The 26,373-nt window shown below is 51.8% G+C and overlaps 1 protein-coding gene across 1 annotated transcript in view; it reads left to right on the top strand.

Moving 5' to 3' along the window:
* Positions 1-24,129, top strand: part of LOC133773529 (kinesin-like protein KIF28) — a 66,677-nt gene extending 42,548 nt beyond the window's left edge. The window contains exons 10-23 of the mRNA XM_062210834.1: positions 1,062-1,183; positions 2,949-3,039; positions 4,278-4,332; positions 5,774-5,897; positions 6,567-6,711; positions 8,533-8,651; positions 9,145-9,252; positions 13,164-13,438; positions 15,380-15,514; positions 15,987-16,153; positions 16,360-16,466; positions 16,693-16,856; positions 17,196-17,364; positions 23,974-24,129. Of these exons, the coding sequence (XP_062066818.1) occupies positions 1,062-1,183; positions 2,949-3,039; positions 4,278-4,332; positions 5,774-5,897; positions 6,567-6,711; positions 8,533-8,651; positions 9,145-9,252; positions 13,164-13,438; positions 15,380-15,514; positions 15,987-16,153; positions 16,360-16,466; positions 16,693-16,856; positions 17,196-17,364; positions 23,974-24,129 (1,937 nt within the window). The remainder of the gene's footprint in view (positions 1-1,061; positions 1,184-2,948; positions 3,040-4,277; positions 4,333-5,773; positions 5,898-6,566; positions 6,712-8,532; positions 8,652-9,144; positions 9,253-13,163; positions 13,439-15,379; positions 15,515-15,986; positions 16,154-16,359; positions 16,467-16,692; positions 16,857-17,195; positions 17,365-23,973) is intronic.
* Positions 24,130-26,373: the final 2,244 nt, after the last annotated feature.

Below are 26,373 nucleotides of genomic sequence, written 5' to 3'. Positions count from 1 at the left end.
GAGCTGGATCGGAAGGGAAGCAGCCAGGGGGTCTTTAACAGTGGCTGTTTCAGTCCCTTTTCTTCATTGCCATTTTTATTTTGAGACCCGTGCTTCTACCAGGATTGCTCTCTCCTACCACAGCAGGACAGAGCCATTTTGACCTACACTCTGCGGGTGGCTGCCTGCAGTTAAGTGATGCTGGAAGCCCAGGACACCTCTCTTCTGATACAGCCCTCAGCCCTGGCTGCACACCACGCTCACCCAGGGCCCAGGCTCCACCCAGAACCTGAGTCAGAACAGAATCAGAACCTGGGGCTCAGTCGCTTCATTGCTGAAGTGCCCAGGTGATCCTGATGTGCAATTATGAGGAACACTGCTTCCAGGGGATTTCAGTTTGGTCCCATGAAGATACACACACACTCTCTGTATGCCCATTAATGAGTTAAATGGCGGATAGGTAAAACAGGTAAGAGAGCCACGAAAGCACAATCAAGGGTGCTCATCATCTAACCAGCCATATGCAAAGGTCAGCGCTCGGTCCCAGCCACCATCCTGCCCCTGTATCTCCCCCAACCCGGCTCCCTCACTCCAGAGGGGCTCTGTGGCTGCAGCAGTGCCTCCTGCACCCCCTCGATGGAGGGCCAGACGTGCGGCGGCCGCCCTACCTGGCCACCGTGCCTGACTCACTAAAGACTCCCCTGTCATGCCAGTGGCTGGTCCCAGACCCCGGCTGCGTGCTGACCCCCTCACATTGTTCAACCCCACGGACGTGCAGGACACCCAGTGGGGCAACCTCCCACTCTTCCTGAGTCCTGTGGCCTCAGAGGAACCCCTGGTAGAGTGGGCAGAGCATTCCCACCTACTCAAGTAAGGAACAGAACACTGAGGCGTAGGCCTGCCCCCGGAGGAGCCCTCTCGGTCGCTTGTGTCTGGGCGCCACTCCCTGTGGGACTCACCCAGTGGCTTCCTCTCCACTCACAAGCGTCGTCCAGGAGAAGGGAGCTGTGGCGTCTTAGGGTTCCTGCGTGCCTCACCCAGGACGCTGAAGAGCTGTCACCCATATCCCTCCCTCCTTCCAGAGCAGGTGGGCTCCTCTCCTGTAGACCAGCAGCGGGGGCCTGGAGCCCATCAGGCCACCTGGGCACACCTGCTGGCGCAGGCGCGCAGAGAATGGGAGCAGCTATATGCAGCCGTTGCCCAGGTAAGCGGCACTCCCAGCACCTGTGAGGAACGCCCACCTGGGGCAGGGTGGGTGGGCGGGTGGGTGGGGTCCCACCCCGAACGTGCTGCGCTGTTGGCCCAGGTGCAGGTGGGAGATTGACAGGAGTGAGAGGGAAGCAGAGAGGCCTTGGTGCATGCTGGGGAGTGAGGCTAAGGACGGAATTCCAGGTCGAAGTCAGGGCTGCTGGCATCAGAGTTTGGGGAGATTCTGGTTATCTCGCGGGGACTGTATGGGGGACCTGAAGCATGGCATCCATGCTGGCATTGGCGGCCAGTGTCAGATCACAGGTGGGCTGTCATGTGACCATGTCTCTGGCGCAGGCCCAAGGAGGGGCCATGTAGGTGGGGCAGGGGGCAAGGCTCTGGAAGAAGCCCAGGGCCTTAAGAAAATGGAGGCCATGGGTGGGGTGGGAATTAAGGTGGGAGGGGCCCATCCCTGAGTGGCTAAAGAGGGGACAAGTGCCACATGGGACAGTGATGTCTAGGCACACTCAGGCCCCAGACAGCAGGCACGCCAGGGTCTCCCCCAGTTCTCCCCTCTGCCTGCCCTCCCCACCCCCATGCCTATCATCACCCTACTTCCAATGAGGCTCTGAGCAAATCTCGAAGTCACGGCCACACCTGCAACACCTGGGGGTGGTGAGTGTGTCCAGCGTAGCTTCTGGAAGGCTCAGGAAGCCTCCAGTAGGTCTCAGTGGTGGGAATGGCGTGGGGTTGGGTCTGTGGCTTCAGACGACCAGATCAAGTTAGGGCCCGAGGATGCTCCCGGAAGGGGTGTCACAGGGGCTCAGTGGGAAGCACCCAACAGTCGCAGTGCACCTGAGGGGTGGCTGGGCTGGTGTCTGGAGGACGCGAGTGTAGGAGCACAGGGTTTTGTGTTCCCGCATGGACGGAAGGGCTTCCGAGACGTGGAGGTTTTGTCCCTGCCTGCTCCGTGTACTCCAGTTCTACTCAGCCGTCAGTCCTGCACAAGCACAGGGTCCCAGCCACCACCTGTGCTGAAGAAGGAGGTGCACGTTGGTGGGCAGGACAGGGTTTGTACCAGGTGCCACGTGTTGCCATCAGCTTGTGATTATCAATTAGCCAGAGGGACTCAGGGAGAATGGGAGGCTTGAGAGAGGCCCAGGGAGGAGTTCCCCTGGTGGGGCACCAGATGGGACAGTGCGATGGTTGGGGGCTGGGGGCTGTTGGGGGCCTGAAGACGATGGCAGGCTGGGGGTTGAGCAGGGAGAAGCAGTGCACGAGGGCTGGGGAGGGAGGCAGATCCTATGCAGAACAGGTGCACTGACTGCGTGCATTCAGGCTTCCTTTTTTTTTTTTTTTTTTTTTGGTTAAAGATTTATTTATTTGAAAGGCAGAGTTAGAGAGAGAATCTTCCATCTGCTGATTCACTCCCCAAATGGCCACCATGGCCAGGGCTGGGTCAGACTGGAGCCAGGAGCTAGGAGCTTCATCCAGTCTCCCCTGTGGCTACAGGGGCTCACTGCTTTCCCAGGTGCATTAGCAGGGAGCCAGATCCTAAGTGGAGCAGCCAGGACTTGAACTGGCACCCCCAGGGGATGCTGGCCACAGACACCGGCTCCAGCACTCAGGCTTCTGACAATGGGCCCACTGAGGTCATCAGCCAAGGCCCCCCACCTCCCTCCTTTCCAGAGGCTTCGAAAGGGAACAGAGGCAAAGGTGGTTTGCTGTCTGGGGTGGGCTGGTGCCCCCTGGTGACAGGAACCCTCCCATGCCACCCACAGGAGCAGCAGATGGTGAAGACCCTCCCTCACCTCCGCAACGTCAACGAGGACCCACAGCTCTCGGGGGTCCTCAGGCACTTCATCCGCACAGGTGCACCCTCGCCGTCTCCAACCCTGCTCGCTTCTTGCCCCAGGAGCTTCCTTCCTTTTCTCATCTCTCTCTCTCTCTTTTTTATGGTGGCAAAATGTATGTAACTGGCCAGCGCCGCGGCTCACTAGGCTAATCCTCTGCCTTGAAGCGCCGGCACACCGGGTTCGAGTCCCAGTCGGGGCACCGATTCTGTCCCGGTTGCCCCTCTTCCAGGCCAGCTCTCTGCTGTGGCCAGGGAGTGCAGTGGAGGATGGCCCAAGTGCTTGGGCTCTGTACCCCAAGGGAGACAAGGATAAGCACCTGGCTCCTGCCATCGGATCAGCATGGTGTGCTGGTTGCAGCGCGCCGGCAGCGGCAGCCATTGGAGGGTGAACCAACGGCAAGAAGGAAGACCTTTCTCTCTGTCTCTCTCTCTCACTGTCCACTCTGCCTGTTAAAAAAAAATGTATGTAACTAAAGTGAAAGTAAATACACTATAAAAATGAAGGAGGTCACCATTTTTGATCTCATAATTGCCAGAATCTGTCCTTGCTGCCGGCTGATTTCACTCAGCGTGCAGGAGGTTCCTGCCTCACTGAGGCTGAATGCTGTTCCCCTGGACTGTGCAGCATACATCGTGAATCCATGGTCCACACATGGCTCTTAGCACCACCCTTTCATGTCCTGGCTTCCCAGGAGGAGTCAACCCTTGCCAGTTGGGTCTTCTCAACCTAAATGGACACTGGCAAGGTTGGAGGGTGCCCAGCCTGCGGTGACGCTGGGCTTCCCCCACCCCCCAGCCTCTGTGCACACCTGAGACAGGCAGGATAGCAGTGGGGGCCTGGGGGAGCAGCCAGGCCTGCGTGGATGTCAGCAAGCAAGGCCCTGTGCACTCGCAGTGACTAGAAACAGCCCAGGCCTTTCCTGAGGCCAGGCCTCAGCGTGTCTCCCAGGGCCCAGGTAATGGCTTCTTCCTCCTGCATGCCAGTGAAGGTGGAACTTCAGAAAAGCATTCTTCTCTCTGTCTCTGTCTCTGTCTCTGTCTCTCTCTCTCTCTCTCACACACACACACCCCGCAGGAAGGAAAGCAGTGATGATAAAGCAAGGTCAAGTTCAAGTACCATTGTGATGAAAAATCCCTCCCTAGGATCCTAGGATCCTATCAGAGAGAAAAGGTCACTTCCAAAGGTCACACATGTTAGTGCACGAAGGTGAAATCCTGGCCATTTCTGGAAATGAGTTACCCTAAATCCTTCCAGGTTCCTGGGATGCGGGGCAGGCTGCTTCCAATGCTATCATCCTACAAGGTCTGGGGTAAGCTCCTATGAATCAGCGTCTTTGTCCAGCTTTAGCGATGTATGACCTCTCAGCTGAAAGATTTTAAAAAATTATTTATTTAAGTATTAGTTTGACAGAGGAAGGCTCATCCCCTGGGTCACTTCCCAAATGGTCACAATAGCAACAGGTGGGACTAGGCCTACACCAAGAGCCAGAGCTCAATCTGGGTCTCACACATGGGTGGCAGGGACTCACGTATGTGAGCCCTCACCTCCTGCCAACTCCTGGGCTACACTTTCCCCTAGAGGAGGTTCATCAGTAACAGGATGCCAGGCCGCGATCCTGCTGGGTCAGCAAGAACAAGAGGTCTCCCCCAGCACCCGGCCCAGTGCTGACCCAGGAATGCTCTGGGCAGAGCTTGGGTTTCAGGAAACCCAGTGTGTTGTGCTCACTTTGTTTCCCTGGCTCTAAAAGGGAAAGTCGTTTGCTAAACCTGGTGTGATAACTCCTCGAAAACAGACACAAGGTTACTTGAAACATTGGTGGAAAATGGAATTCAAAGGTACTTTATTAAAAATTTTTTTGATATCCATGCATTTTTTTCCATAATGTGTTTTAAAAATTTACTTATTTGAGGGGTCAGTTCTGTGGTGCAGCGGATTAACGCCCTGGCCTAAAGCGCCAGCATCCCATATGGGAGCTGGTTCAAGGCCCGGCTGCTTCACTTCTGATCCAGCTCTCTGCTTTGGCCTGGGAAAGCAGTAAGAAGATGGCCCAAGTCCTTGGGTCTATGTACCCACATAGGAGACCCGGAAGAAGCTCCTGGCTCCTGGCTTCGGATTGGCACAGCTCCGGCTGTTGCAGCCAACTGGGGGGTGAACCAGTGGATGGAAGACCTCTCTCTCTCTCTCTCTCTCTGCTTCTCCTCTCTCTGTGTAACTCTGACTTTCAAATAAATAAATAAATCTTTAAAAAAATTTACTTATTTGAAAGGTAGAGTTACAGAGGGAGAGGGAAGGAAAGAGAGAGAGAGAGAGAAAGAGAGATAGTCCATCCTACTAGTTCACTCCCTTGAATGATTGCAATGGTCAAGCCTATAGCAGGCCAAAGGCAGGAGTTTCATCTGGGTCTCCCACATGGGTGCAGGGGCCCAAGCCCTTGGGCCATCTTTGTCTGCCTTCCCAGGCCATTAGCGGGGAGTTGGATCAGAAGTGGATCAGCCAGGACATGAACTATCACCAAATCAGCTGTCCCCACCCCTCAAACTCCTTCAGGGCAGGTGACTCTGCTGTGTCTGTTCACCCTGTGTGTGTGTGCACAGCAGCACATGGGGTGGGGAGTGGGGTGCCTGCAGTCTCTGGGGGACCCTGGGCAGCAGCCACAGATCTCGCTGTGCAGCGGATCACAAAGCTCCGCCTTGGCGGGCTGAACAATCGTGATCTCTTGGGTGGCTTTAGACTAATGCTCATCTTCTTAGAATTTCAGATAAACACGCTGCCTTCACAAATTTGGATGGTAGGGTGACAGTCACGCCATACGGTACATGCAAAGTTATTGTCAATGGGGTGCCCGTTACGACCGAGACAAAGCTACAGCATCTGGTAAGTGAATGGCCCATGGGTGACAGAATCTCCCAAATCCTAAATGCCAGGCAGAGAGCAGAGGAGTCTCCAGCGAGGTGTTGGGGGGTGAGAGTGAGGGGCTACACAGAGCTGGTGCTACCCTTGGCCAGGGCATCATGACCACCATGTGGGCACAGTGGCTGGACAGCCAGCTGTGTCCCTAACTTGCTGTGCTTCCTGGGACAACTCACTCTGGTTCTCTGGACCTCAGGTGTAAAACAAGGAGAGCTCAACGGGGAGGTCTCCCAGATCCCCTCCAGCTCTCAAGCCGTGAGGCCCCTGTGCTGCGCAGTCAAGTCCCCAGCCCTCTCCCTTCTCCAGGGCACCATGCATAGGGCCCCATCTCCATAGGGCCTGTGACCTCCCTTAGACCATCTGCCCCTGCCCACAGGTGCCTCCAGGCATGCGGACCCCGCCGTCCGCCTCGCATCTGCCCCGGGATCCCCTCAGCCCCGTGCACCCTCTGTGGAGGCCCTGGGTCCCTCCGGCTCCTACTGGTTCCCAGTCCACGCCCATGGGGCTCTTGCCGAGAGAGGAACACTGCTCCAACCTCCATCCACACTGCCGGGTGGGCTCCTTCCCCGGCCTGGACGGGGTGGAGTGCGAGGGGACGCAGCTGCCTCAGCTGAGTTTTCGCCACCTCCACAGGACCGTGTAATTTTGGGATCCAACAGTGCCTACCTGTATGTGGGGTTCCCGGCAGAGCGCGGCGGCGAGGACTGGAGCAGATTCGATTACGACTTCTTCCAGCTGGAGAGGGCCGCTGCAGAGGGCGTGAGCATGGACAGGCTGGGTGAGTGGCCGGTTCACACGCTTCTGGCCTGGCCAAGCTGCCATCCAGTGAGCCTGGAGACGGGACACGGCGGCAAAGGATAGCACACAGTTAGGATTTCTATGCAAACAGGGCAGTGCTCAGATAGTGTCGCTAGGGATGGAGGTCACAAAAAGGCCGTGGAGGACAGCCAGAGAGAGCCTGGTGTAACGCAAAGGTGGGACTGCCGGGTTAGACAAAGCTGAGCAATGGACTTGGCCCCACCCCGGCCCTGGGTCTGCAGGCACTGACTGCACCCACCAGGAGGTAACCCTGAGGAAAGAAACCCAGGCCTTCTCCTGGCTCTGCCCACTCAGTTTCCCACCTTTGGTCCCAGGAGGAGGCACCTGCCACTGCTCCCCTTAGAAAACCTACAGACAGGGAGCAGTGGGATCCAACTGCTTGTCCATGGAAGCATTTTTCTCAGACCTTTCACAAAATAAACCAATTTGAAATTAACCTCCTTGCTCTTCTCCTGTGCAAGTCCCTGATGGATACCCACCAAGTCCACTAAGCCGGCGGCTCTCACTGGGCCCAATGGCAGGGCACGGCAGACTCTCCAGCCCAGAGTGGTGCTGCAGAGCTGAGGAACAAGCCCTGGCCCCGGCTCAGATGCCAGTGACGGCTGTGGGGGAGTTCCAGGGAGCCACAGGAACCCGCAGGCGAAGAGGCACCCAGGAACTGCGAGTTCCTGACCAGAGGTGGTGCCAACCCCGGTCTGGCAGGCGACTGGACCGCTCATAACCTCCATTTCTCCTACGTCCTTCACGCTACCCACATAGAGAAACAAGTGCTTGCTGTGCCAGCAGTGGCATCGGAACCAATCCCCAGGCCTTCCTCTGACCAGACTGTGCCTCCCACCCCTCCTCCACAGACGGCGTGGCGCCACCTCAACAGAGGACCCCGACACCATGAACAGGAAGGCAGTGGGAGAGTCTCCACCCCGACACGGATGTCAAAGTCGGGCACTGTCTGTCTTCTCCCAACTTGAGCTTTTTTAAAAACAAAGTCCATGCAGGGGCTGGTTCAAGTCCTGGCTGCTCCCCTTCCAGTCAGCTCCCTGCTAATAACCTGGATGGAGTTCCAGGCTCCTAGCTTTGGCCTGGCCCAGCCACGGTTGTTGCAGACATTTGGAGGAGTGAACCAGCTGGTGGAAGACCTCTTTCTCTTTATCACTCTGTCTTTTAAATAAATTTATTTATTTTTTTTGACAGGCAGAGCGGACAGTGAGAGAGAGAGAGACAGAGAGAAAGGTCTTCCTTTGCAATTGGTTCACCCTCCAATGGCCGCCGGGGCCGGCGCGCTGTGGCTGGTGCACCACACTGATCCAAAGGCAGGAGTCACATGCTTCTCCTGATCTCCCTTGCGGGTGCAGGGCCCAAGCACTTGGGCCATCCTCCACTGCATTCCCGGGCCATAGCAGAGAGCTGGCCTAGAAGAGGGGCCACCGAGACAGAATCCGGCGCCCCAACTGGGACTAGAACCTGGTGTGCCAGCGCCGCTAGGCAGAGGATTAGCCTGTTGAGCCACGGCGCCGGCCTCAAATAAATTTTTTTAAAAAAAATTACATGCATTGGGGCGCGCTCTCTCTCTCCCTCTCCTTCTCTGTGTTTCCTTCCTTTCAAATAAATAAATCTTAAAAATATATAAAAAATTGCAAGCATATAATTTTAAAATGTAGATATTTAATGATTAACTTAACAAATGGGTGAAGGCATGAATGAACAAGTACCTACATCTATCCATGGTTTGGAAGTACTGCAGAACCAACAGGGGACTTCCTCCCCCTCTGACTGCCACCAGGCGCTGTGAGCGATGGAGATGGCAACGCAGACCCCAGCGTCCTGGCTGTGTTCCAAGACTACATCAGGCTCATGCCACTGGTTGCAGAAGCAAATCAGATGAGTGAGGAGCTGAACAAGGTAATGAATGCACCTGGAGAATGGCACGTGTCAGGTCCAGAAAGGCCCTCAGGGCCCAGAGAAGAAAGGGGCTTTCCCGAGATCCCCAAACGAGCTGGTGACAAAACACAGGCCCCCTGCAGCCCAGCCTCAGCCACCGTCCTGTCACTGCTGGCCTAGACCAACACCTGCTGGCCGGAGCACCACATCCCAGACTGTCCTGCGAGCTCTCTGGGTCCAGGCCTCTTGGTGGCTGCTGTGTCATAGAGAAGACCTAGGCTCGGGTGAGCTCCCTGGTGACACAGGCTCGTGCCGGGAACCTTGTAAGAGAGAGATTGTTTTGCTAAGTACTGCCAGTGTTAGTTCCAGGTCACTGCTGAGAAACACCACCACCACTGTGTGTTAGTCTGATTCACTCATCTTCCTTTGAGAAGCCTGGGGTGGGAGAGTGACAAAGAAGTTACACAAGGTGGTACGTGTAAACTTACTCAGGGGGGAGTATTTCTTTCGCCAGGGCCTTCAAATGGAGCTGAAAGTGAAGAATCTGGCGTCGTCAGATTCCAGGGGCTACGACCTGCAGAAAGAGGTCACAGTGAAAGTGACCAACCGAAGGACTCACGAGGTGAGGCTGCCTCTGAGGGTGGGCAGGGAGGGGGGGCACTGAGCTCTGCTGGGGACCCAGGTTGTCCTTCCCAGCTGCAGCCTGTGCAGCCCTGGTGATGGGCAAGAGGAGTTGCAGCTGGGAGCTGGGCTTCAGGGGAGAGGCTCAGGGACAAGCAGCTCCCCTTCCAAGTTTGCGCTCCTGGGTCTCTCTCACATGGTGCCTGTTCCTGGGCTGTTCCCTAGCCACCGGCACTGCCCAGCGCCTGCCCGTGTTCACCTGCACTCCAGGCGTCAGCGGTGTCTGTGTGCGTGTTTGAGACCAGCCATCCCGAGGCAGTGTGAAGTCCACTCTGGAAAGGGCCACGTCACCAGCTGTGCTGGCTGATCCCTTCCCATGTTCGATGGTCCCCTGAAGGGAACGTCCTGTCTGGGGACTCAAGGCCCGTTTCCTCTGCTCCTGCCTATGGAAGAAGCCGGAAACTCCAGGCCTGTCTTGTCATGTCCCTTATGCATCTGATTCCTTTGGGGGTGGCCCACAGACTTCTGGCTCCCACAGACACTCAGCCTGGGGCTCCAATCTCCAGGTGGGCTTTCGGTCACTGCCTCCCATCCCCCACAGCACATCTGCTGCATCTCGGGGCAGTGCAGGAGCCGGGGAGGGCTGGCCTCGGCTACTCGACCATCCACTCTGCTGAGCAGCTGAGTCTCCTGGGGAGTCCACTTGTCACTCATTGCCCTGCAGTTGCCAAGATGTTCCAAGGCAAGGCCAGTTGTTAAAAACCATTGTGAAACACAGAGAAACATGTTTGTAAAAAACCAATCCATGGGTGCTGTTGGCCAAGTGCAGGGCTGCTGGGATCTGGGTCTCTGGGCTCCTATGGGCAGGGAGAACACCTGAGCAAGTGGCATCGTGGAGCCATCTCCTGCCTGGAGGGACATTTGCTCCCCTTGCACTCTCTGTGCAGCTCCTGGGTCCCCAGGTGATGTCTCATGGGAGACGCACCCACCCCAGGCAGTCAGCCTTGACGTCCATGCCAGGGCCCTCAAGAGTCTTTGGAGGTGAACCCCCAGTGTGTTCATGCTTTTCATTTGCTTTTCCCCAGCAAATGCCATTACGACAAAGCAGCTTTGGTCTCCCAACATCCCAGCATCCCTTTCTTAGGCCAGGCTCTCTCCCAGAATTTGGTCTGGCACTTTCCTACTATCTTGCCGGCTCTTGGTTTTAGGAGATCTGTAATTTTAAAAAACTTTCATGTTCTCTTTTTAACCAGACATATTTTTTTAAATTTGAGAGTCAGGGGGCTGGTGCTGTGGTGTAGCTGGTAAGGCTGCTGCCTGCAGTGCCGGCATCCCATATGGGCACCAGTTCGAGTTCCAGCTGCTCCACTTCCAATCCAGCTCTCTGCTGTGCCTTGGGAAAGCAGTAGAAGATGGCCCAAGTCGTTGGGCCCCCTGCACCCACGTGGGAGACCTGGAAGAAGCTCCTGGCTTCGGATCAATGCAGCTCTAGCCGATTTGAGAATTGGAGAGAGAGTGCACTCTCATCTGTTGGGTCACTCCCTCAATGGCCAGAGCTAGTCTGGGCCAAGGCCAGGAGTGGAAACTCAGTCCAGGCCTCCCACGCAGGTGCAGGGAACCCAGACATGTGAGCTGTCCCTGTTGCCTCTGAGGGTCTGTTTTAGCAGGAACATGGGAGTCAGGAGCCAGAGCTGGGAACTGATTTCAGGTACTGTGATGTGGGACACAGGTGTCTTGACCACTGGGCTGAATTCCCCTGTCCTGTTTTTATATGGCTTATTTCTTAGTATAATTGAAGGTGGTTTGAAGATTATTTTAGTCATCTTTAATTGTTGCTAGCATGAGACTTACCTAACTGCACAGCTGCACACTGGAAGTAGGAGGCAAGGCAACGCTTCACATTTAGAGCTAAGTGAGTTGTGCAGGAGAACCTGATGCAGCACAGAGCTGCTTCTCCATAAGCCATGCAGGGTTCTCTGTTAAGGGGGTTGCACACTAATTAATTTTATGGATGCCAGGGCCAGCGCTGTGGCTCACTTGGTTAATCCTCCACCTGCAGCACTGGCATCCCATACGCATGCCGGGTTCTAGTCCCGGTTGCTCCTCTTTCAGTCCAGCTCTCTGCTGTGGCCCCGGAAGGCAGTGGAGGATGGCCCAAGTGCTTGGGCCCCTGCACCCACATGGGAGACCAGGAGGAAGCACCTGGCTCCTGGCTTTGGATCGGCGCAGCGCCGGCCATAGTGGCCATTTGGGAAGTGAACCAACAGAAGGAAGACCTTTCTCTCTGCTTCTCTCTCTCACTGTCTAACTCTATCTGTCAAATAAATAAATAAAAATTTATGGATGCATGCTTAAAATATTTTACGTGGAGTTATCTTAAAAGTTTTACAGACTTATTTGGAAGGCAGAGTGACAAAGAGGAGAGAATGACTTCTCCTGGTTTTCGTTGTCGCTGAAGTTTGCCCAGAGGAGAGGTCGCTGGTTTTACCTAGCAGCCATCTCTGAAGTGACATCTCTGGTCACAAAGTGTTCTAACTTGGATCTCTCATGTTGCTGCGGGAGTCTTCTCTCTTTCTCTCTCCCTCTCCCCCTCTCTCCCTCCCCCCTCCCCAGAGTGGGTGTTAACACCGAGGCCCTGTGCTCACCCAGTGAAAGCAGACAGAGCAGGCTCTGGCCTTGGATTTGCTGCTCACTGTGGGTGAACCCAAACAAGGAATGGGACCTGTTTGGGTCTTTGCAAAACGGAGCTCTGGGCACCTGTGTTTGGCTGCTGAGTGCGTGCACGGCTCCTGCTATGCTGGTTGATCAAGAGCAGGATCCGATGCTGGGGCATCTCTCGGCTTTTCTCCAGAAGGACCCGTGTTCACCTCTGATTGCTGCCAGAAACTCACTAAATGTCCCAAACTGATGACCTTGCAGCTGGACAGACTAGAAGGCCAACGTGGGTCTCACTGGGTAAAGAGGAAAATGTTTCCTCATGGCTTCCAGCTTCTGGAGGCCACCGTTCTCTTCTTGTGTTTTAAATGATAGATCAGCGTCTCTCTCTGTCTCTGTCTTCTCTCTGTGTGTGTGTGTGTGTGTGTTTTAAAAGGTTTATTCATTTACTTATTTGAAAGGCGGAGTGACAGAGAGAGAAAAAGAGGTCTTCCACCCATCTGCTGGCTCACTCCCCAAATGGCCACAACATCCAGGGCTGGGTGAGGCTGAAGCCAGGAGCCTTGAACTCCATCCTGATCTCCCATGTGAACAGCAGACGCCCAACTACCTGGGCCATCTTCTGCTACTTTCCCAGGAGCAATAGCAGGGCACTGGATCAGAAGCAAAGCTGGGATTTGAACTGACACTCCAATAGGGGATGCTGGTATTGCAAATAGCAGTTTAACACACTGCGCCACAATGCAGACTCAGGCCACTTTTGTCTTCAAAGCTGGCCACACAGCGCTTCTTTTCCTCCCTCCCATGCTGTGTGATGGTCATGGGCCTAGCTTGGGTAACTCAGGCTCATCACAGTTCAAGGTCAACTGAGAAGCAAACTGGATTCCACCTGCAGCGCTCCCTCTCCTTTGCCATGTGCAGCAATATTCACAGGTACCTGGATGAGAACGAGGGTATCTTTGAGAGCCATTCTTCTGTGTACCATAGCCCCAAATCTTCATTTCTTCCGGAGGCCCATTTTCTCATGCCATCATCATCATCTTCTCTAAGTCACTTCCTGGGCTCAAGCAACTCAAGCAGTGCCTAGGTGACGGCTCCAGCAATGAGCTTGGTGTTCCTGAAGGGCTTTCCCCAGAGCTGAGTTTCATGAGCGTGCCCCCAAACCAGCCCATCGGAGGGAGCATGCTGGGAAAAGCCAGAGGCAGATCGTTAGAGCAGCTGAAACCAAGTGTGGTGATCCCACCTTTGCGTTTCCAGGTGTGGATTTGGTCGAAAGCCAAGTTTATCAACAGGAAATTCCTGATGGAGGAGCTGTACCAGCGCTTTCGAGACGGAGAAGACAGCGACGTGGCTCAGGAAGATGACCCCTTCTGGGACCCTGTCGAGGTGGTCCACTTGGGCTCCGCGCATATCTGGCTCCAGTCCCTGGCATACTGCATGCCGTTCGAGGAGCAGGTGGAGTTTCTCAACTGTGACGGGCTGGAGGAGGCCGTGCTGCACGTCCACATAGCCCCCTGCTCCCCAGCGGGACGGTGGGTGTGTCCTCTGTTCTTTGCCTAGCCCTGGGGCGTAGAAAGGTCAGAGTTCTCCTGAGGGCATGACCAGCTTGTTACCTGGCAGTAGTCATTAGAGACAGACATAAGAACTCATTTGTCAGCCAGTGCCGTGGCTCACTTGGCTCATCCTCCGCCTGTGGCGCCGGCACCCCGGGTTCTAGTCCCGGTCGGGGTGCCGGATTCTGTCCTGGTTGCTCCTCTTCCAGTCCAGCTCTCTGCTGTGGCCTGGGAGGGCAGTGGAGGATGGTCCAAGTGCTTGGGTCCCTGCACCCGAATGGGAGACAAGGAGGAAGCACGTGGCTCCTGGCTTCGGATCGGCACAGTGCCAGCTGTGGTGGCCATTTGGGGGGTGAACCAACAGAAGGAAGACCTTTCTCTCTCTCTCTCTCTCTCTGTTTAACTCTGCCTGTCCAAAAAAAAAAAGGCCTCATTTGTGCATGATGTGGCCTCATCAAATCCGATTTCTGCCATGGCAGCCAAACCGGTGGACCCAGAATGCTCAGCAGCATTCGAGACAGCTCAGCACTGCAAAGGAAAGAGGCAGGCGTGGAGAGGGAGCCTAGGAGGAGAGCCCAAAGACCTGGTTGGTTGCAAATGATGGGCCTCGGAGGAGAGAGCCAGGTTGTTGTGGGACCACCCTTTGTTCTTTTTCTCGAGGTAGGGACAGATGTCCGGCAGCGTTCTGTGCTGCTATCTGGGGACAGGCCTTGGAGCCATTGGTTCTATCATGAACTCTGCTCTATCACCTTCTCTCATGCTCACAGGCAGCTTCTGCCAGCGCTGAGGTCCCCCAGTAGCTGTGAGTGAGAAGGCTGGCAGAGGAACCTGGCTGTGGTGCCCGGGCCTTCACGGGGCCCAATGAACGCTTTCTGTCTCCCCACAGAGGAAATGAACTCAAGAAGGGAGTGAGGGGGTGGGCGTTTAGCCCAGCAGTTAAGCTGCCAGGCTCCCAGCTCAGAGTGCCTGAGTTTGATCCCTGGCTCCAGCTCCTGATTCCAGCTTCCGGCTGGTGTGTACCCTGAAGGCAGCAGGGATGACTAAGTGATCGGGTTCCTCACACCCACGGCGGGGATTTGGATTGAGTTCTTAGCTCCCTGCTGCAGCTGTTGTGGGCATTTGGATGGTGAGCCAACAGACAAAATCTCTGCCAGTCTGTGATTTTGAATTTTTAAAAATTAATTTTTAAGTAAAAAAAAAAAAAACCCACCGAGCTGAAGATACTTACTCCCAGAGTTTGTATGTATGCAGTGTTTTTTTTTTCTTTTTAATGGGGAGTAAGAAGACCCTATGGGTCTGTGACCGAGACCAAGCAGACCAGTAGCTCAGTGCTGTTACTGGGACTCCAACAACTTTCTGGGCACATGACCACCTCAGGCTTCTGGGCTGCCAGGTGGTTTTAGGTCCCATTGCAAATTAATAAAGTGGCATTCCAGTGTACAGGTTTCAGATTTTGTGAGCTTGGTTGATGTGAGAGGTATAAAGTTATCGAAGTTGGCTCCTGAACTTGTAGGCCTGGGGCTGACTCTGGGTATAAGGAATTCACTAGGGACAGTGATGTCGTGAGAGGCAGCATCTGGGCGGGCAGCCGGCGATCGCTCTACCACCTCAATTTCCACGTGAGTTCAGCACCCTTACCTGTGTGCACTTACTGCAGGAACTGTTCATGTTGCTTTATCCTCCAGGCTCAAGCCCCACAGGAAGGCCCATGGCTTACCTGAACGTGCCAGTGTGGAGTTGTGGAGTGGGCTCGCATTAAGTGTGTCCTGAATGAATGAATCCTACAGTGGGCGATGATTCGTATCTTTCCGTCAGCAGATTTAGTTCTCTCTTATGGCTCGCTTTAATTCTCTTGACATCACAGTCCTAACTTGCTTGGCCCAGCCTAACCTGAGATCAGTGTCCTCCTCTTTTTCGCAGAGCCCACGGCGAGGAAGATGTGGTTACGGATCCTTTGGAGCTATTGGGCAAGAGGATGGATTTCCAGATTCACATTGTCCAGTGTCTTGGCGTCAAGTGGCTAAAGGAAGATGCAAAGCGGGGCATTCAGATAGGGTACCAGCCGTGCTGTGGGGCTGCTGGGAAGTCAGACGGGGCACCAGCCACGCAGCAGGGCTGCCGGGCAGTCAGACGGGGCACCAGCCATGCAGCGGAACTGCTGGGCACTCAGATGGGGCACCAGCTGTGCAGTGGGGCTTCTATGCCCAAACCAGTGGCCTTGTAGCTCCTTATGGGAGTCTTTCCTGAAATCTTAAAAATTAGTTTACCATGACTTTTTAAAAAAAGTTTCTCTGCCTGTTCAATTCCAACTATTCCCCTGTATAACAGAGGAGCCACATGTCCTCCAGGCTGCTGGCTGTGGTCAGTGCATACTGAACCTTTTCTGTGTCCAAAAGCACAGTTAGAATATTTAATTATCAGAGAAAATATCCAGTAACATTATATTACACGGGTAAAATTTTTAGTTTATCCCTTCTCCGTTTCAACTAAGGTTTTTTTTTTTTTTTTTTTTTTATCTTTTTCTCAGGTATAGAATTTATGACCTTCCAAACACTTTGTACACCAAGCCTGTCTGGAAAACCATGAATCCCCAAATTGAAGAGACTGTCCAATTTGCGGCCTTAAATGCGTCTCAGGAGTTCCTGAATTATTTACAGACAAATGCTCTGATTGTTGACTTATGGGGCCTTCAAGGTACTTGCTTACTGATTCTTTTACATAGTGTGTTCTTCAACCAGATACAATGTCTGTGTACCTGGAGACAGTGGGCAGGAGCAGCCTCTCCCTCCGGGGTCCCTGGATGCCAGGCCCACAGGTGGCTGCCTGCTGTCACATCTCCCACAACCCTGGGGCTGGATGACCGAGATGCTTTTTGCCCTAACGACATCTCTCCCACCCAGAAGGCTGTGCTGAGCTCAGCTGCTCCCAGCTGGACCCCATGGCCACAGAGGAAGGCCACATTGTGGTGGACACCAGGAACCTTTCCCTTGTGAAGGACCCAAGCCAGGTGTGTACGTCGTGGGTGACTAGACAACCTCAGAGGACACTGCATGAGGAGCATCCGTGTTCCAGCTCCTTACTGAAAGCTTTCATTTACTCCCGTGTACCCCAGTGGGCTTACATCCTGCTCCCTACACCCCGCCCCCCTACCCTGTCGGGCACTTTTTACCACCTCAGTCTCAAAGGATAGGCAGATAATCCAGCAACCAGCTAACCTGCTGCGTTTTCTGCAGACTGCATCAAGCCAGGGGGCAGACGTCTATCCGAAGCTGCTCAGGTTGGAGCGGGAGACAGAGCTGCTCCGAGACGTTAACAGGGCGCTGAGAGCGGAGAACGTGTTTCTCAAAGGCTCGCTGGCCAAACTGAGTCCCGGTCTACAAGGTGAGACACTGCTCAAGTCCGCATTCTTTATCTTGTCCCCCTCCTGTGCTTGGGATGTGGATTTGTCTTTCTAGGAAATGAACTTATTTTTTAATGAGTTCATTTGTATTTCATTGCATAAGCCAAAAAAAAAAAAAAAAAAAAAAAGGCAGGACATTTTCCTTCCGTGCTCTTTAAGATTTTTATGGATGGGCCCGGATCGGAGCCATAGATCTGAGGTCAGATGCAGGTGTGGTCGGATGCTGCACACATCAGTAAATGCGGAGATACCAGGGCAAAGAAATGGGTCAATGAGTAAAGGTTACCTTTCCTTTCTGCCTTTTCCCACAGCACGGAACACCTGCAGTACCCCGAGGGTAACTGGAGCCACAGCACAACAGCCCACGGCCCTCAGGCCTGATGTGCCCTGCACTGCGGCACAGGCCGGCTCTGACAGGGAGCTCGCCAGAGCGCTCAAGGCCTTCTACCAAAGCATGAACGCGGCCAGGGGGCAGCTTCTCCGGCTGAGACAGAGCAGACCGCCTGTAAGTAACCAAGGCGAACTGGAACTCTGAGAGCTGATGCAGCTGCGTGTCCTGAGCTCCAGGGTGTATGTATTTAAGCAGAAGAGCGAGTCCACTGTCTCTTGGGCCTCCATCCATCTTTGTTGTGGCCTTTGAGTTTACACCTGGCTGTGACCACAGCAGGACTGGTATCTGTTTACTTCAGAATGTATAGAAGATCCCAGAAATGCAACTTGGGGTTATCACGGTAACACCAAATATAATTCCTCTAGTGATAAAATTCAACCTTTGGTGAAGGTAAGAACTCTTAGCAAACCGGGAATAAAATGTACACTCCTGTAGCTGACAAAGGCAGTCTCGGGCAGACACACAGCAAGTGTAAGGCTTCATGGTGCGCTACTGAATGCTCTCCCTTTCACATCAGCTGTCCTCACTTCTGTACTTTAGGCTCCAGCCAGAGCGGGAAGGCAAGAAACACAAAAGGGGAAAGAAGGGCATTCCAGTAAAAGCACACACTTGCTGAGCACTTTACACTCACCGACAGCTCATCTCACAACCACGCTAAGAGGCGCCTATCATTATTAGCCTTGTTCTACAGGTGATGGGTCCCAGGCACAAGGGAGCTGGCAGAGCTTGTGTAAGGTTCCATGTTTAATAAGCAGAGCCAAGATCCACACCCAGCGAGGGCCGCTGTGCAGTCCACACTCCCCACCACACTGTGTGCCTTCAATATCACTCCCAGGTGACACTCTTAGAAACAGGAAATCCTGCAGATTCATAGATAACAGAATCACAAAGTTATGGGACAGACGTAGTATTTAAAAATTAACTATTTAGGGGTTGGTGTTGTGGCACAGATTAAGTCACTGCCTGTAATGCTGGCATCCCATATGGGTGCTGGATTGAGTCCCAGCTGCTCTACTTTTGATCCAGCTCTCTGCTGTTGTGCCTGGAAAAAACAGCTGAAGATAGCCCAAGTCTTTTGGCCCTTGCACCCACTCGGGAGACCCAGATGCAGTTCGAAGCTCCTGGCTTCTACCTGTCCCAGCCCCGGCCAATGCAGCTATTTAGGGCGTGAACCAGTGGATGGAAGATTTCTGTCTCTCCTTCTCTTTCTGTAACTTTGCCTTTCAAATATATACATACTTAAAAAAAAAAAAAGACCTAACTACTTGAATATGGTAGCAACAAACAGAAAATGTTTTAATAAATCACTTATAATTACATCAAATATATGAAATTCTTAGGCCTCTAGATAGCATAAAATATGAAGGACTTTTATGGAGAAAATGTTATGACTTGAGAGATGTTACAAAAGACCCAAAGTAAGTGAGGACACATGCCACATCTCCACAGTTTAGTTTGCTCCTGTCAGTCTTGCAGGTCCCCCCCCAAGTTCAATGCAATCCCAATCAAATGAAACAGAGCCTGACAAGATGACTGTAAAAGCAAAGAACAGGCAAGACCAGACCAAGAGCCAAGAATATGGTAGGAAGCCTTGGCCTGGCTGATGAAGACGTACTTTACTCTGGGTGTAACAGAGACCCTAAGGTGCAGGCTAAATGTCGGGAACACAGGAAAAGAGCAGAAGGCTCAGGACCAGGTCTGCTCAGGCCTAGAGGCTTGATGCACGAGGAAGGGGAACTGCAGACGAACCTGACAGAAGTGGAGTTCAGACGATCAGGAACACAGATGGTCCTCAACCTAGGACAATCTGATGACTTACGAGTGACCCGAGTCCAGCAGAAATCATGCTTTGCTAGCACTTTGCTACTTTACAAAATTCATTCTGTGCACGATACCTGAGCATGCTGGGCTGTGGTGGCAGCAGTGAGCCGCAGCCCCCGGCCAGCCACGCAGTCACCAGGCAAACCACAGACGCTCTACAGTGCACTGTGCTGCTCACCTGAGATGTTCTGTAAGTTGAGAATCTTAAATGCATTTTCAACTTAGTGTAATTTCCACTTAGCCAACAGATTTATCAAGATGTAACCCCACTGTAAGTCGAGGAGCACCTGTATGTACAGGGGAAAATGACACTGGATTTCTACCTAAGGACTTAAATGTGAAACGCACAACTCTTACACTTTCTTCTGGCTTTCATTTATATTTATTTATTCGAAAGGCAGAGTGGTATAAATGGAAAATATCTTCCATCTGCTGATTCATTCCCCAAATGCCCACAACAGCCAGAACTGGGCTCGGCTGAACAGGGGGCCAGGAACTCCATCTGGGTCTCCCCCTTAGGTGGCAGGAACCCAAGTACTAGAACTCTCACCTGCGGCCTCCCAGGGTGCACACCAGCAGGGAGCTGGATAGGAGCCAGCGGGACTCAGCCCCAGGCACTCTGATATGGGTTGAGGGCATCCCAAGTGGCAGGTTAACCTGCTGTGCCACAACACCTGCCTCCTCCAAAGCTTTAAGAAAACACTTCAAGAGACTCTCCCCATGACTTCACAAAGATTTCTCACCCAGGGCATGAAAGTACTCTAGCTTTAAATCTTTAAAAAAAATTATTTTCTTTCACACACATACACTCTGTATCCTCCATCCACTGGTCCACTCCCCAAATGCCCACAATGGCAGAGGTTGGGCCTGGCCTACAGCCAGAAGCAAGGAACTCAATCCAGGGGTGGCAGGAACCCAATTCCTCTGATAGCACCACTGCCTCCCAGGGTCTGCATTAGCAGGAAGTTGGCATCAGGAGTTACAGCCAGGTCATGGACACAGGCACTTTTTTTTTTTTAAAGATTCATTTATTTACTTGAAAGGCAGAGCAGAGTTAAAGAGAGGAAAGATATCTGCTGGTTCACTCCCCAAATGGTTGCAGCAACCAGGTCTGGGCCAGGCTGAAGCCAGGAGCTTTTTCCAGGTCTCCTACCTGGGTGCAGGGGCACAAGGACACGGGCCATCCTCCACTGTGCTAGTCTCATTAGCAAAGAGCTGGATCAGAAGTGGAATAGCCGGCACTCAAAATGACGCGCACATGGATGTCGGCACTGCAGGCTGCGGCTTCACCTACTGTGCCACACAGCACGTCCCAGGGACTCAGGCAGCTTAAGCACCAGGTCAGACATCTGCCGCAGCCACTGATAAATTCACCTACGACTGTGAATTCTGGTTCAACACAAGACACCAAAAAGCCAAAGAGATTGGGGGACAAGTTACCTGCAACACACTGAATATATAAAGGACTAATATCCAAAATAAAGAACTGCTAAAAACCGAAAAGAAAAACAGAGACAGACAAAAAAACCTTACACCGGAACTAAACACAAAAGAGGAAATCAAAAAGGGCAACAAAAATGAAGCAGAGCTTAAGTTCCTTAACAATCTGGCAAATACGAATTGATACACAGTGAGATACCACTGTAAACCCTCCATATTGGCAAACATTCACGAAAGTCCGACAGCATCATGCTTTGGGGAAGAAGTGAATTAACAAGCCCTCATGCACAATTGGAAGGAGTACAAGTTGACACAACCACTTAAGAATTATTTGATATGGGGTCAGAACTAGAATGTAGCAGGTAAAGCACCGCCTTTGATGCCAGCATCCCATATGCAAATTAGTTCCTGTCTGGCTGCTGCACTTCCGATCCAGCTTCCTGCTCATGGCCTGGGAAAAGCAGTGGAAGAGTGTTTGGGCCCCTGCACCTATGTGGGTGGACCCGAAAGAAGCTCCTTGCTCCTGGCTCCGGCCTGGCCCAGCCTTAGCCCTTGTGGCCATCTGAGAGTGAACTGGCAGATGGAAGACATCTCTCTTGTCTGTCTCTTCCTCTAACTCTTTCAAAATGAATAAATAAATTCTTTTTTTAAAAAAATAATTATTTGGTATTCACCTAATAAACAGTTGAAAGTAGTATATTCTAGAAGCTGGCAATTTACCTCCTGCTATGATGCCAACTAGTTCTGCAGAGAATTAAGCACCAATGCCCTCAGACCAAAGTTCTCCAAGTGTGATCCCCAACCAACAGTTTCAGCATCATCAGGGATGGTGCTACAAATGAAAATTCCAGAAAATTCCAAAACTACTTAATTAGAATCGGGAATGGGACCCAAAAACCTGTGTTTCTTAACAAACTCTGATTCTGCCTTCAAGTTTGAGGACCTGCTGTACTAGGGCATCTGAAATTAACTCCCTCCTGTAGAGGAAATAAGGCCGCAATCAGACTCTGACACTAACCTTGAAAAAGTGGCTGCTTGCAGTTAACTGGGGAAGCCACCGCCCACGTTATCTTGCCTTCGGAGGGAAGATGTCCTAACTCTGCTTTCTCTAACTCCAGTCATAAATCTCCCCCATAAATCTGCCCCAGGTGTCTCTTATAAACATACCAGACCCACCAACCACTGGACGGGTGGTCTTAATTCACATAGACCAGTTTCCCTTAAGTGTTCCCAAGTCACACAGGCTGCAGTTGAACCCACCAACGCTGTAAGGGTTATGGTTATGACGCTGATGGACCTATACATAGTGTAAGAAACCTTGGGGGCTCGGCCTCGGGAAATGACTTTCACTGAGCCCACTGGCGTTAATAAACTGCTCTCGATCCTTCACTGTCTCTGATGCCTGTTTGACTGAGGGGTGTTTCCCCACCCCGGGTTTCTGCAACACTCCTGTGTATCCAGAATGGTGCTAGTCCACACCATTCTTCAAGAGCTTAGAAGTCATTCCTGTGTCCTGCTTTGTGCTTCAGAAGAGGGCCAAGCTGATAAGAAACCACAGAAAGCCTTCCATCAGTGCAGTGCTGGCTTTTTTTTTTTTTAATTTAAAGATTTGTGAAAGGCAGAGTTACAGAGGGACAGACAGACAGAGAGATCTCCCATCCACTTGTCCACTGGTTCACTCCCCAAATGGCTGCGATGGCCTGAGCTGGGATGGTCTGAAGTCAGGAGCTTCTTCTGGCTCTCCCACGTGGGTACAGGGACCCAAGGACCTGGGCCATTCTTCCATGGCTTTCCCAGGCACATTAGCAGGGAGCTGGATCAGAAGTGGAGCAGCTGGGACTCAAACTGGTGCTCATATGGGATGCCAGCACTGTAGATGGTGGCTTAACCCACTGTGCCACAGTGCTGGCCCCCAGTGCTGTTCTAAGCATTACCTTCCAATGCAGCCCCAATTGGGAAACATCCCTAAGAAGAGTCAGAAAAGATGAGCACCTTCCGTAGTGCAGAGCACTGCAGTGTTCAACCACATGCAGTAGAGATGACTCACCCCCAACAGTGACTGAAACAAAGATGACATCCAGGTGAGTCCATAAACATTTGAAGTAGGCACTCTTCAGGGATGCATTCCAGGTGGCCAGTCTAGAGAGGCAACACAATGATCATGCAAATCAGGCTGGGTTGCCTCTGGGTGTGGGGGGGAGTTGAAGAGGCAGGGGCTTCCTTGAGTATCTGTGTTCACTGTTCTGGGTCTGGACACAAATTTTGGGTCTACTTTTGCATGTACAATACTATACGATAATAGAGACAAACTGGTTATATGAAAGACACCATAAACAAAGAAGAATAAGCCACAGCCAGGGATGGTCAATTTGTTACATACTGGGGCCGGCGCTGTGGCATAGCAGGTAAAGCCACCACCTGGGACACCAGCATCCCATACAGGCACCAGTTCCTGTCCTGGCTGCTCCACTTCCAATCTAGCTCCCTGTTAATGGCTTGGGAAAGCAGAGGAGGATGGTCCAGGTGCTTCAGCCCCTGCCTCCCACATAGGAAATGTGGAAAAAGCTCCTGGCTCCTGGCTTCAGCCTGGCCCAGCCACAGCCATTGCAGCCATTTGGAGAGTGAACCAGAGGATGTAAGATCAATCTTTATCTCTCTCTCTCTTTCTAGCTTTGACTTTCAAATAAATAAATCTTTCAAAAAAATTTGATACAGACTGAATATCCCTTGCCCAAAATGCTTGGGACCCAGAAGTATTTCAGATTGTAGAGTTTGTCAGATTTTCAAAACTTTGCATAGCTGAGCATTCTAATCTGAAAGTCACACTCTGCTCCAAAATCCAAATCTGTTGGCGTGTTGGCATTCAAAAAGTTTTGCATTTGAGAATCATTTTGGATGAGGGATGTTCGAGCTGTTATCTGCCATCAAGCATTAGTACTCAGAATATATAAACAACTTTTAACACAAGCAAAAGACAACATGGTAGACAGTAGGGGGAAATGGCCAAAGGATCAACAGTCATTTCACTAACAATTCAGAAAATTAAAACTAAAACCAATGCTGAATCGCACCATCTGCCCTCTTCCTGTTCCCATGCTGAGCAGGCACAGCCCCATCTCTGCCACCATTTGTCACCGGCTGCTCCGAATCCCGTCTCAGGAGTACCTGCTTCCACGGGACAGAGATACATTGGTAAAACCCTACTGCAGGGAGACCCACAGTGCCTTGCAAACTTTCCCCTCAGAAACGTCTGGGTTATCTCACCAGCTGTCCCTAATGGCATCAACAAGAGAGGCACCTGGGCTGCCTTTCCAAAACAAAGTTGCTCCTCACTGACTTACGGTTTTCTAGCCCCCAGGGACAACTCACTGGGAACTTGCGCCACACACACACACACACACACACTGTCACTCTACTGACAGCAAGTCCATGACAATCATTTTCTGTCACTTATTTTTTTAGGAAGATGATCAACTGCTTCGACCATTTATACACCAACAGACACAGATGTTAAAGGATTTTGGGAACCTATTTGAATCCAGCTTGTGGAAACTGAAAAATGATGTGGCCCTTGTAGTGAAAAAGAAGAGAGAACATTTATTGCCTATCCAACAGTGAGAACGTGTCAACCGAAAGTATTCGAGCTTCGGGTTGTGAAGATTATTTGTGTAGCTCATGGGCTTAATTAAACCCACTGCCACTTACTCAAACTCAACTTATTTCTTCTATGATCTTAAGAAGCCAAACTACACTCCTTCAATTCAAGTCACGTAAAAAATGAATCCCTGAGCAGGGTACACATGAATGGTTAGCCTTCTGAGCTCCAGGATCAACCCACCTGGGGTAAAATTCTTGTTAAATCCATTGCTTAAAATTGTACAACTTGGAGAAACTCCCTTTTTCTCTAAAGCCTCTCTCCTCATCTGTTATAGGGGAATGGTAACAGTATTTACTGCTGTTACAGAGCATAAAGTGCTTTGACCAGTGCCTGGCACAGAGAAGCCATCAGGAAACATACACAATTACGGTTTTATGACAGACGTTTGAAACTTCAAAGACAACTTTTTGGATAACTTCTTTGCGGTCAGACCTGAAGGCACACACTGGGCATTTCAAGCCCCTTATTCTACAGCTGCACGTTGAACAAGTTCCACTTATTCTTTCTTTTCATACGTGTATCTGAAATGCATTCAGCTCGCTGAGCAGCCTTAGTATCTGCTCTCTGGACCCTGTTCAGTGCGGGGTCTGGGGTGTACAGATCATAGCTGCGACAAGATCTGACAGGAGCCAATCTTAAAAGCTGGCTTTCGTTCCACCAGCTGACTGATCTGTCTTAAGTCAGGAACCAGAGATACCTGGTGTTCTGGGAGAGGCTGTCAAAGACAGCTTTTGTGCCCAAGGACTCTGAGTAACAACAGCAGTGGAAAGGCTGACACTTAGCAAGTGCTTGCCCTGTGCTACGCACTAAGTGTTGAACATCTGTTAGCTCATTTAATTCCTGCAATAATTCCCTGGGTCTGCACTGTTATCTCCCCCTTCTGATTCTTTCAAGGTTAAGTAACTTGTTCAGGCCACCGTTAATGAGCAGTGGGCTGATGCTGCCTCCACAGCCTGCACACCTAACCATGATGGCCTGTGGCAGGATTGTTCCCAGGAGAGGGTGGGCGGACTTGCCTAAGTCAGGAAGGAGGAGACAAACCCAATCCATGCTAAAATATGAAGTCAAGGGAAAATGAATGGATGACACTGAACTCCTGCTGACAGGAGAGGCTGGCAGTGGCTCTAGAAAGTAGCCTCCCTAGCAAGGCAGGGGAATCATGGCCCAAGGATCTATGGGGGAGGCCCTGACTGCCTCCTGGTGATCCTGGAGCCAACATATGGAGTGACGGCAGGCCAGCAAGGCATCGTGGACTCCTGGACAGCCTCTGGCAGTGAGATGCAGGAACGGTGCAGGGAGAGCACTTCCAGCTCCCTCTGCCTGGCCACTGGAAGCAGCGATGGCTCTCACCTTCTGCACCAAGCCTCAAAGTTCTTGGACAATTGGCAGTTTACTTGCTTATGGCAGGTAATACACTGTCTTCAAATGAGAGCAGATGTGATCTTGGGAGATTCAAAGGGAACCACAATGAGACACACTTGTACCGGAAGCTGGAAGCCACAGTCACGCTGCCACCTTCATGCATGCAGCTTCATTCACTGACTCCCAAATGCAGACCTAAAACAGACTGCTAGGCTCTGCCCTCCAGACTGGGAAAAGAGGAAAGGGAGACACTGGATGAATGGGTTCAAAGCTACAGTGAGGAGTAAGTTCAGGCATCCTGTTATACAAGCCACTACAGTTCATAACATACATTTCAAAACAGCTGAAAGCATTTTATCATTCGTAACACAAAGGAATGATAAACACCAGAGGTGACAGATATGCTAATTACTGATTTGACCATTCCACAATATATACATGTATCAAAATGTACCCAATAAATACATATAATTATTTGTCAAAAACTAACAAGTAAAAATGGAAAAAAACAATACAAGACTCTCCCTCTCCCAGTGAGACACGAGCCATCCTCTGTGGAGCACAGCACGGCAGGGTGTCCCAACACAAGTACTCCCCTACTCACTTTAGAAGAGAACCTATAGAATAGAAATATTATAGAATAGGAACTCTACATAGGGTATTTTTTTACATAATGAACAGCACAGACACCATGTACATGTTTCCCATGTGCCTTTTACAAAAGGAAAAGTCTTTCACCTTATTTTAGGACTCCAGCGGGAAACAGGTAACATACAACAAGTAAATGAGAGAAAAATTCTCCTAAGGCAGTGAAAATCCAGAGGCACTTGCCAGCTGTATCC

The sequence above is a fragment of the Lepus europaeus genome, chromosome 14 (assembly GCF_033115175.1).
Source record: "Lepus europaeus isolate LE1 chromosome 14, mLepTim1.pri, whole genome shotgun sequence".
Classification (NCBI taxonomy): Eukaryota; Metazoa; Chordata; class Mammalia; order Lagomorpha; family Leporidae; genus Lepus; species Lepus europaeus.
The sequence above is the reverse complement of the archived record's forward strand: the minus strand, read 5'-3'. Positions and strand labels throughout refer to the sequence as shown.